General features: G+C 36.7%; 1 protein-coding gene across 1 annotated transcript; it reads left to right on the plus strand.

Annotated features, from left to right (window-relative positions):
• The first annotated feature begins 1 nt into the window (after position 1).
• Positions 2–11,729, plus strand: LOC144434502 (ATR-interacting protein-like). Its single transcript, XM_078122965.1, has 13 exons — positions 2–1,175; positions 1,918–2,088; positions 2,946–3,252; positions 3,795–3,914; positions 4,367–4,547; positions 5,305–5,887; positions 6,304–6,530; positions 6,993–7,135; positions 8,090–8,178; positions 8,811–8,897; positions 9,469–9,554; positions 10,395–10,555; positions 10,893–11,729. The coding sequence occupies exons 1-13, from the start codon at positions 285–287 to the stop codon at positions 10,988–10,990; spliced, it is 3,144 nt and encodes a 1,047-aa protein (XP_077979091.1). The 5' UTR covers positions 2–284; the 3' UTR covers positions 10,991–11,729.
• Positions 11,730–12,356: the final 627 nt, after the last annotated feature.

Consider the following 12,356-nt stretch of genomic DNA (forward strand, 5'->3'; position numbering starts at 1 on the left):
TCATTTCTGGTAATGTTGCATGTTTATAATTGTTTACTTGTGCCATAACTTCAGTGTGTGTGAATATTTTGTCATTCATATATTCAGAGACATCGATGCTGATAAAGAGCACACTCGATCCACTGAAATACACGAAATGACTGAAAAATGGGACTTCCCAAAAGTGACATCCACACAAATTCACAGTGAGGAATGAAGTTACAATTTTACAAGTTGAAGTTGCGCATCCCTGCATCATTCAATAACTTTTACAAATATATTTTAGGAAAGCATCTAGTGCAATAATGAATCCATTATTTTCCGGACCAAGCACGAAACGTTCAACGTTTTACAACAGTTCGAGCGGAAGAAGTGCATCCAGCTCAAAACAGTCAAATGTAGACTTGGGAATGGGACAGAGTGGACAAATTCGAAGTAGCAAGGGGTTATCAGAGGCTATGGAGAAGGGTGTCTTACCCGCTCCGAACAAAAAACCCAGAATATCTGAACCAGATCCGTTTGATGAATTCCCTGATGAAGAATTCACAGCTGGGGATCTTGAGGCCATGGAAATTATGGCATCCCAGGCCATGAGTCAACAAGAAAATGGAACACGCAAAACAAAAACATCAAACACTGCCACCACTGGAGATTCGTCATCGACCAGTGCATCTGGATCTGGGTATAACTTTAAACCAGTAAAGAACAAAGTTAGTAGTACTGCTAGTAGCACAGTCACAACTGATATGCAAGGTCACAACCAACAACAAAAACAGAGTAACGTAAACTACATATCTCAAGGTAAAATTCAACAACAAACTGTCACTGGAACAGTAAAACAAACTTCAATGTCAACATCAACAACAGGGAGAAAAGGATCACATAGTACATCAACAACTACAAGTTCAAGATATCCACTTGTACAATCCAATGTCAACATTCCAAGTAATTCATTCGATACACATTCCAAGGAAGCCAAAACAGCACAGGAGTCCAAACCTCTTGCCAGCCATCAGAGTGGACAGTTTCAGAAAAAGTCAGGGGGGACTGCTGGGAGTGTACTTACTCCACCAGTTGGATCACTAGCAAGAGACTCCCCAACTTTGCCTAATTCACAAGAAGGCAGAATATCACCATCGTTTATGCAACAAGAACTTGACAGATTAAAAAATGAATGTGCAAAGTATAAGAAAGAGGTAGGTTCATTTAGTATGGTCACAGTATAAATGCCCTCATTTGATCTAGAATCAAAATACAGTCTCCGTTAGTCTATGGTGCACAAATAACAGTCATACAGTTTGTTAGCTCTGGAAATATATGCTTTGAAGTTTCCAACACGTCTTCAACCCACTTCTCTATGGTTCCTCCTATCTAAAAACCTTGAGAGTGCACACAGATTTCATTCACACAGACAGATTTTCAGTAAAAAACCCACCCATACCCTTGCTAAATTAATGACTATAAAAAAAATGGAGATGTGTTGGAGTTATCAAAACACATACATGTATATCCAGAGCTGAGTCATGTGTGTGTAGTATGATGATCCAGTGGTGTGCCACCAGAGAATGTATTTCACGGTCTGCATATTTATCCATTTTCAACAAATTCAGCATAAGAAAAGTTCTGTATTGTCAAATTCAAGAGCTGTACAATGTAGTAGGTATAAATCAACACGAGGTCCTGATTTATTTTAAATTAGGTTTCTCACAAAAGTTGTGGTACAATGTTTGGAAATTAATATTCACTATAGTAAGTTTTACCACATTACCTTCTGGGGTTCTTTGTCTTTATCACTAAAAAAGTGACCAAGTATCTATTATTAGTATTAGCTGCATCATGATGTACAATGTACAATCATGTATATGTACATTGAATTTGAGGTGTTATGATGTACAGGTAAGTTCAAACTGTTCATGCTTTTGTCTTCCTTTATTTTAGTTATCATCTCTTCACGAGGAACGATACAAAAAAGATGGAGAAATCAGAATGCTTAGAGAAAACCTACACAAGACTAGCACTGACCTCAACAAAGCACAAATGGACAAGATTAACCTGACTGAAGAACAGAAGAGGGAGAAATCTAAGAAAGAGAAAGAGCTTTGGACAGAGGTACAGATTGCACCCATCACACAAAATATTAATTCACTATAACAGAAAATGAAGTTCGAATCATTTTGTGTTTGGTCTGTCTTGGTAAAAAGATGAAGTCTTCCAAGTAATAAGGATAAAAAACAAACATTATGATGATTTTTGTGTGTGATGAGTTATTAGGTGACAACTTTGTCAATAACTGTTACTTGCTCAAGGCATTCACACAGTTACATTCATGTACCTGTGATTATTTGCATATGTGCGAGCAAGCATACTATTGGCATTTGCACTGTAGTGCAATATTCAAAACATTTGCATACCTGTATGCAGAGAGAGTGCAGTAATTTCATGTATATGGGATCCCATGCATCAGGTTTTTTAGCTGTTTTGGATGTATGTAAAGTTACTATAAGTTAACAGAACCCAATGAGTCTTGGATGCGATGGCTACATGTACTTGGGGTATTTGCACATCATGTACTGCAATGTTTTCTGCTTCACATTCACTGGCTATACTCATGATTGTATGGCCCCAAAGAATACAACAACACCACATTGGCACTTGCTGGTGATGGAGTTGTGTAATATCTTACAACCTGTCAATGCAAGTGTCCTACATCATTTTACAAAACAATTGCAAACAGACCAAGATATTTTATGAGTCAGCCACCCAGTTCAGTATGTATAGGAATTTGAGGAAAGTCAATCTGTATTTTTAAAGAACACACACTTCTTTTCATCATTGTTTGGCATTCACATTTTTTTTGTTGAATAATATATTTTTATTGTATGCCTTGCCTTTCAGGTTGATGCTTTGACAATAAAAGTATTCAATTAATGGGAAATTTTTTTTTTTTTCAATTTGTTGTCTTTTAGGTAGAGAATTTGAAAACACAACTACAATTTAAAGAAATGGAAATTGTGGAAATCCAGAACAGATATAAAAATCTAGAAAGGAGAGTGGAGACTTCATCTTCCACCTCTGTCACCACTACACCAAAGAACAGCCCGCAGCTGTTCAAAGGACTACCACCTCAAATACGAGCTAACACCACCTCACCTGTCAAAATGAAGGATGGCTTTCCTACAAGACAGTCTTTCCTTGCAAACAATCAACAGGGAACACCAACCAAGTCACCCAGAGGAAAGTCAAGACCGAAATATAGTCCGAGACAAAAGAGAGGTAACACTAACATTCCAGACTCCAAACAGGAAACAGCGCTCTCACTCAAATTGGGGGTATCATCACCTCATAGTACTGTTTCTTAAGAGTTTTGTCTCTTGGTGTTCTGTAGAAGTGTAAATCAGAGATGTTCAGACATTGAGGAAAGCAGCAGTGCTCTATGATTAACAAGGGAAACACTATAAAATCCATCCGATGTCAAAAAGTCATAGGTTGAACTTGAAGTTTATTTTATAAAGACAGGGGAGTGAAGATTGCATGAAATTATTTCTCTATCAAGTCACTGTACATAATATCAATTTTAGAAAAGTTCCCAGTCAGAAAGAGAATTATTTAGAGGTGTGGTCAATGACTGGATGGTACTGTCATTCAAATTATTGTGTATGTTATTTGAATGACAGTACCAACCAGTCATCGACCACACCTCTAAATAATTCTCTTTCTCACCTGAAACTTTTTCTACAAAATTGATAATACAGTGACTCAATAGAGAAATCATTTCATGCAATCATCGTTTGTTTGTATTTACTTTCATACCATAGGTCCAACCTCTCCTGGCCAAGCATCAAGTCCCATGAGGAAAAGTAGCGGCTCATATTCTCTTGACAGTCGACAGCCAAAATTACAACCAGTTTGTAAACTTCAGTCAAGCACAAAGAAAGGTATAAGATTGTTATCTAATAATGGGTGTGTTGTAGAATGGATATATATCTCATGTGGCAGTAGCTTTTCCTGGTTCTATAAATTGTAATCCAACATTTGAGTGTGATTATCACTGTGAATGCCACCAGCTTTAATGTATCACATCTGCATTATGCTATATGTATGTGCATGAAAGCATGCTTGCAACAAGTATTTATGTATGTATACATATGTGTGTGTTATTGTACAGTATGACAGAGTGTATGTATGTACTTAATCCAAGGAAAGAGGAAGTCACAAGTTGTAACTCTTGAGTTTTACATTTTTGCGATCTGCAATGCTCCCACTACTCTTGCATTGAGCACTGATCTTCCATGTGACATGCCTTTATTTAAAGGTACAATGTGTCTGTGTGTGTGTGTGTGTGTCATAAAATAACACACTGAAATGATAACATTTAAAACTTTTTCAGGAGTATGCAGTTCAGCTCAGCTGGTCAATAAGTTATTGAATATTACTGAGCACCAGGCATACAACACTGAATCGTCAACCAGGCAAGGTTTGATTACCCTGTTACAGGTTCCAACAATGCAGTCAGACCAGCATGCACAAGTGGACAAGGATTATGGGACAACAGGTCTCAAAACAAACAGGTATGTGGTAAACATTATTTTCACACTCAAGAGTGATTTATGTTATTTCTAAATAATAATAATAATGATGATAATAAGAATACTGTGGTCAAGCTTTCTTGTACGTAAAAAGTCAACTACTGTATTTATCTTTTGAGTGTACTGAAATGAATACCAATAATAGTCTTGTAGACTGTCTTGACATTTAGTCATATGGCAATCCAGTCCTTAAAATTAGTCCATAAATAAAACCAGCATGTACATGTACAGATGTGTGTACTTTCTATTGTCATTTTTACATCCTCTGTGTGTGTGTGTGTCTGTGTGTATGTATGCATGTGCATGCGTCTGTCTGTCTTTGTGTGTGTGCGCCTGTCTGTCTGTGTGTGTGTGTGTTTGTGTGTGTGCATCAATCATAACGTTGACAATGTAAGTAATGAAAGGAAAATTTCCATACCAGCTCTAAACTTGTAAATAATCAAAATCTCATTATCAAAATACAATTTTATCCACCTATGCACATAATATAAATAGCAAACATTTGATTTGTTGGTCGACACCAGGACTTGCACTCCTCATGCTAAGTATTGTACACATTGCATACTCCATTCCTAAAGGTACACAAGAATGACTTGATCTTCTTGTTATATTTTGATCCTCTAACAGGAGGTAAAATGTTGTCGCAGACTTGAAGTCAACTGTCAGTTTTACTTGTGATATACTATATAATTATGTATTTGTACGTTCTTTATCATCAAACTTGTATTTCTTCCCACAGGAGCCCAAGTGTACCATCTGGAGAGTGCTGGTCCCCGCTTAGGATAACAAGCGATGAAAATCATAGCAAGGCAATACAGACTTTATCACAGCTTCTTACAGTATTACCTACTACTAGTACTAACTCTGCCAATGTGACATCTACTACAAGACATGCATCTTGTTGTAGCAATAATGCCTCTTCACTTGGTCTCCTACCAGTAATTCAAGACCACCTAGTCAAATACATTGACATGTTACATACTGTTGCTGAGCCTAGCGTGCCTTCGACATTCTCTGGAAGCACTGCCAGTCGAAGTGTGGACAACAATTCCATGGAGTCCGCTACTTCTAGCAAATCTCAGGAATCAGAAATCTGGGCCTTTGTTCAGACTGAGAAGGCCACTCTGAACTCTTTAGTGATTTTACAGAGATTGATATGTCATAGTTGTTGTGCAAGGACAGCGCTGCTTAAAGGCAGTCCGGACAATGTTGTAGAAAGTATGTCAATAACCAGTGGACAGCCGGGCAGACATCGTATCCATGGTGATGGAGATGCCAGTATGATGGAGATTGATCCATCAGCACCTCTAATTCCAGACACAGTAAGTTAGAATTAACGTCATGGCATTGATGAATTGGTAGAATCACCTTCTAAATCTCTTTAGTTGCGTTTAGACTCGCCATCATATGCAAAATGGCCCCTTCTGTCACTTGGGCTTTCACCTCAATACATTCATTGTACATAGTTAAAATAAATGTTTATGGACTGTGGGTTCATAGTTACAAATGAAAATTTCTACTCGCAGAGTGAAAAAAACAAACGACAATCTGACAATGCTGACTAGATATCATCAAAAGTTTGGGATTCTCTTTCAAAAAATCACTGCTGCCAGTAAAATCAGAGAGGTTAATGCTGGTGTGTTTCACACAGTCTAATACCCAGGTTGGAATACTTTTACAAGTTGTTGTGGTATATGTCATTTATACAGTTTTGTTATCACCTTTGTCATTACTGCAGGCACCAACACAGAGACAAGCAAAGCGTAGACACACCAGTACAAAGAAATCCAAGTCAGCTGTATCACATTGTCAACTACACAACATACCAGTCAATGGTATCCTAACTAAAGTACTCAGGATTGCTTCTATACATAACATGTATGGTCAGAGCACCGCCATGGTACAAGCTACATTACAGGTTTTATTGTCTCTTGCTAAGAACTCTGAGCAGTCAATGCTAGACAGGTGAGAATCAGACTCGATCATTTGGACCCTGTATACTTTCACTGTACGGAGGAAGTACAGTGAGGCGTGTTAGTGCAGAGTTGCATTTCCTACTAATACCATGGCTACCCTTGTGGTGATGGCTTGATGATATTCATGTAGTTCATCATCCCAACAAACTTATACATAGTCATTCAATATTGCACCAAAATGTCTCTAGCTTTAAGAAGATTATGAGAAAGTAAAACATCAAACTTTGACTTCAACTTTATCATTTCTTTGTTATTCATCTTTTGATAATAGATAGCTATGATTGAACACTGTTTACATTAGTGATGACATGATTCACTACCAATCATAATCTGTATTTGATCAGGTCACAGTGGTCAGAAAGTGATAGTCTAGAGACTATACATTTGGGCTTGTTTAAAATGATCTCTCTCTCTCTCCACTGTATCATACTCTGTGTTCATTCGTTCCTAGGTTGCAGCCTCTTTTAACAGACGGTACCATTCAGAATTGCCTGTCTCCTGACAACCTCTACAGTACTGTGTCAACTGCCATAGACATCCTAAATTACATTGTGTGTAATAAAACAATAGTATTGTCTCTATGTAACCAGTCAGGTATGTATTTGTATCAATTGCCATAGACATCCTAAATTACATTGTGTGTAATAAAACAATAGTATTGTCTCTATGTAACCAGTCAGGTATGTATTGTGTCAACTGCCATAGACATCCTAAATTACATTGTGTGTAATAAAACAATAGTATTGTCTCTATGTAACCAGTCAGGTATGTATTGTATCAACTGCCATAGACATCCTAAATTACATTGTGTGTAATAAAACAATAGTATTGTCTCTATGTAACCAGTCAGGTATGTATTGTGTCAACTGCCATAGACATCCTAAATTACATTGTGTGTAATAAAACAATAGTATTGTCTCTATGTAACCAGTCAGGTATGTATTGTGTCAACTGCCATAGACATCCTAAATTACATTGTGTGTAATAAAACAATAGTATTGTCTCTATGTAACCAGTCAGGTATGTATTTGTATCAACTGCCATAGTCATTGATTTGGGGAAAGGAAGATCATATCCACACTGTCTAAAATAGACGATATTTTGACAATTTAAAATATATTGTGTAGAAAGACTAGTTTGAAATTTATCAAACCCTTTTGATAAACTTGCTGAACATGCATTGACATTAAAGCTGCACTAGGTGCAACTTGAAATTTTTTTTGAAACCGTCTTGTTGATTATAATAATTTACTTGTCCTATTATATATACACCCTGCGTAATAATTAAATCAGCTTGGATAAACATATTTGTACAACAGTACATGTAGTATGGTGCAAAACATTCAATCAAATTGATTTTTGGGACTGCACCCAAAAATCAGTGCTCCCAGGAAATCATGATCTCAACTTATTTCTGTATTACTTATAGATGAAATAGACCCAATTAACATAGATAGTTTCTTTATTATTGGTATTTGAACAATTTCAGTGAATATATTGTTGGTACAGCTTTTTTGTGTGGTTTGTTTGCTTGTTTGTATTTGACAGAATCATGTACATTATCAAGGCTATATCATCTATGTGATAGCGGAGTGGATAATTTATCTGATAGTCAATGGACACAGTTACAGTTTAAAGTAAGTCATCTAGTAGAAAATACTTGTTGGATTCTAATTGAGTAACTAGCTAACAGCAGTCTGGATGTATTTAGATATTGTTCCCCAATAGTTAACTTCGTTCAGCCCACAAGGAAAATATGAGTGACCTAAGGGGCCTTTGTCACTATGAGTCGCTAGACGAGTAGTGACAACCCTTAGGTCACAAGTTTTTTATGGCTGAAGAATGAAGAAAACTGTTGGAGAATAACGTCATTATACCAGTGCCAGTAATATCAAAGAAACATTGGGGGAAATAGCTGTAATTTTAAACATTTTGACTCATATTTTGAACATGGCAGAACCAGTGATGTAGACACGCATTGCTGTGACACAGACGCACGTTGTTGTGACGTAGAACAACCAGAGTATAAATTCCATATATTTTGTTCAACTTTGCTTCAGCATGATGTTATGAGTATTATCATAGCATCAAGCCAGCATGGATACACTTGTGAAGTGTTTTTGTTCCTCAAAGTTTGGTTTTCTTTCTTTAATTTTAGAGCTTCAGATTATATAGAGTAATGTATGTCAGGGATTCCATCTTTTTGTGAAAACTATGAAAGGGTCTGTGCTTTGGTTTTATTCTTGATATTGTTTACTTCTTGACCTAGATTCTCCAGTTTTTTGCTACGCTGTTTTCCTGCCACCATAGTACTGTAACTTTATTGGTTGAAAGTGACTGTGATTGTAGTGTTGAGGTAAGACATTATAGTATAACATTAAACATACCGTCATACATACATACATACATACATACATACATACATACATACATACATACACACACACATACTGTCATACATACATACATACATACATACATACATACATACATACATACATACATACATACATACATACTGTCATACATACATACATACATACATACATACATACTGTCATACATACACACACACATACATACATGCATGCATGCATGCATGCATGCATACATACATACATACATGCATGCATGCATACATCTCGCGAGGTTGTCGTTTTATTTAATTCCATAACATTCAGATATAGTCAGGTGTTTACCTACTATGTCGTGCCTTGAATTCCTTGATAAAGAATTTTTTATTTGAAAGGTCGGATTGCATCTATTTATTCGAACTGTCTCACTCGTACCTTATGCCATTTTTTCTACACACACACACACACACACACACACACACACACACACACACACACACACACACACCATTCCTCCTCTCATCAACACGACCTTTACTTACATTATGATTTATACCTATCTTCTTCCTCTAGGTAGTGAAAGCTCTGGTTTTAATGTTGTATAAAGAATACATAGTTTATAGTCAGTTGAACCCAGAGAAACAAATAGATTCCCCAAGGTAAGTTGGCACCGTACGTGTCTGTATCTTTGCTGTGGGCCATTGCATGATGGAAGTCAGTAGAAATAATACATTTCATGGTCGTACAATGAATGTTAATTAATGAGAGATGTTTTACACTGAAGGGAATAAGCTTTCAGGAGTCATGAATATTCATTATGCAGTCATGAATATATTATTTCTGCTGACTCCCATGATGCATCAGCCCACAGCAAATATACCCTATAAAGGCACAAGATCAACTTGATGTTTTTCTGAAATGACAAATAATTGTAGGTGATGTAAAATCATGAAATGACTCTCCAGAACCCACATAGTTTATGAAAATGTCTTTATTTCCTGGAGTGGTGTTCGCCTCGTTAAGCTTTCCAATGTATTAAATATCCAGCATTACTGAGCATCCTGTTATGCACAAAGTAGAGGACTCAATCAAATGAAGTAGTCAGATTCATTTAAAAGTATGTCAGATGATATCCACCTACATGTACTGTGTAGCTATGTTGTCGACATGTTGCTATGACTACACTGAAATAAGATCACACTACACATATAGTACATTGATTCAAGATGTAAAGATCAGTTGTTTGCCAAGACAGGGATGTTTTTATGCCCTCTTGTATTATCACAGCCATATGACAATCAATTTGATTGACTCTTCATATCTCCTGATTGACAGTTTACAGTAAGAATGATGAACAGTTTGATTGGCTCATTGTTTCCTGATTGACAGTGTACAGTAATAATGCCCAACAATTTGATTGGCTCTTTGTTTCCTGATTGACAGTTTACAGTAAGAATGCCCAACAATTTGATTGTCTCTGTATTTTTTTTGATTGACAGTTTGAAGGTGCTGAGGCATGGTATTTTATTACTGCACTACCTATGTGTGTATGATAGGTTATTTATATCACATCGTGTTGATGTAGAACACAGCTATGTTAAACTGATATCGGCCATGAGTGCACTTTACAAGGAACTCACAGACATCACTGACCATGAAGGTAATGTCATTGATTTCTGTGCCACTCGTTATTTTTACATATACTGTGTGTTTGCTAGTCCACGTTACGTTACCGTCACTGAAATAACATTATAATGTCAGTGTTATCCAAAGACTACAGGTCAGCTATCATCATATAAACATGCAGTACATGTAGTAAAAGTATAACCTCCTGAATTTAAGTGTTTGCATCTTTGGATTGGGAAGTTACCCACCCTCCTCAACAAGCATATTATCACCTGATTCCCAGGTACAAATGTCCATATTGGGGGAGTATTATGCAATTTGGTCGGATTTCACACAGTGCTGATGATGGTTTCTCTTGCATTCATTTACAGCTACTGTCATACAAGAGTTGTGGGATTTTGACCAGCCTGATGAAATGTGGTCCCCAGATGGTGAAGAAGAAGATGATGCACCAATGGAAACAGAGTAAATACATGCGGTCCAAGGCGATGAGGATACTGCTGACCATTAGAAACTGAATGAATATGGTCTCCAGATGGTCAGGAGAGAGTGACCAGCCAATGGAAACAAGAGTAAATGAATGTGGTCCCCCAGATGATAGAATTTATGTTACATAAATTTGTTTGAACTTTGGACCTTAAATGTAGCAGTCAGCAATGTAACATCAAACAGCTTACTTAAAGATCACTGCCATAGTTATAGGAGTACTTACAATATACCCAATAGCGTTACAGGTTGATTCTATATAATCTATATATAGCCAAAATAACAGAAAATGCAAAGCATTTCTAAATAATGTAGTGTACAAATATATAATAGTCTGAGCTCTGACTGTCAGGACTCACAAGAAAGTATCTTCATACACACCATCTTCAGGATCTGAGTAGAAACACAGCTTGAATCTGATACTAGTTTCCATGTCTGGGCTTTTACAAAGTTTTTTTTTCCAATAGCCATAAATAAGATATACTCATTTTATGGTACCAGTACAAGGGTAACCCTATTTTTTTTCTGTTTCTCATTACCCAACTGACCCAGATTTCAACTCTGATGTCAAAATTTAAAAAAAAAAAATGTTTTATCCCGCCCTTAATATTTTGTGGAACAGCACCGTCTCTGGCAAGAATAAGCAAGTGTCTGGACTGTCTACGTCATCTACAGTCATGGCGGTGGCAACAACACTTGTTCACACTCAGAGCATTTCTTTCATGACGGAAGTTATTCAAGGGGGGGGGGGGGGGGGGGCTGAGAACATGCCAATTGTGTAGAGAAGCTGGGAAAGGGCTTGTTACCAGGAATCCAATAAAAAGAAGATAGAGAGTAGGAAAAGGAGAGGCAGAGAAACTTGAAGATTTAAAAAAATATATATTTTAATTGGCCGACCCATAGCTGCTATGAAAAAGAATGAGAAACATAAAAAAAATAGTCACCTTAATGACAAGCTATAGAAATGATACTATATAGGACTGATCCAACAAAAAAAGATCTATTGTATTAATTTTGTAATAACCACTCCGTAGTGAGGATGTATATACCAGTCCACAGAGTGTGATGGTGCTATTCTGCACATTCCAGTAAGAGATTTTCTACAGATCTATTTTCGAATAATGTTTATTGTTCAACCCATATAGCAACCAGTATTCCCAAAATTTTTCCAATGATAGTTGTTGAAATTCTTTATTTATCATGCCAGGAATCAGGAGAACATTTGATGGTTTTTTTTTGTACACAGTAAATAAAGTTTGTGCTATTTGCTATAGTATCGTTGTTTTGGTCCCTTTCTCTTTTTTTTTTTTTTTGGACACTACAGCACACCCCGGTTTAACTGGTTTGTC

Source organism: Glandiceps talaboti, chromosome 1 (assembly GCF_964340395.1).
Source record: "Glandiceps talaboti chromosome 1, keGlaTala1.1, whole genome shotgun sequence".
NCBI classification, from domain to species: Eukaryota; Metazoa; Hemichordata; class Enteropneusta; family Spengelidae; genus Glandiceps; species Glandiceps talaboti.

Excerpts from the sequence above, each read along its gene's own strand:
- LOC144434502 (XM_078122965.1), top strand. The coding sequence starts at position 285 with ATGAATCCATTATTTTCCGGACCAAGCACGAAACGTTCAACGTTTTAC. Across the intron at positions 4,548-5,304 it reads ACAGGTCTCAAAACAAACAG|GAGCCCAAGTGTACCATCTG; the intron begins GTATGTGGTAAA and ends TTCTTCCCACAG. Across the intron at positions 7,136-8,089 it reads GTCTCTATGTAACCAGTCAG|AATCATGTACATTATCAAGG; the intron begins GTATGTATTTGT and ends TGTATTTGACAG.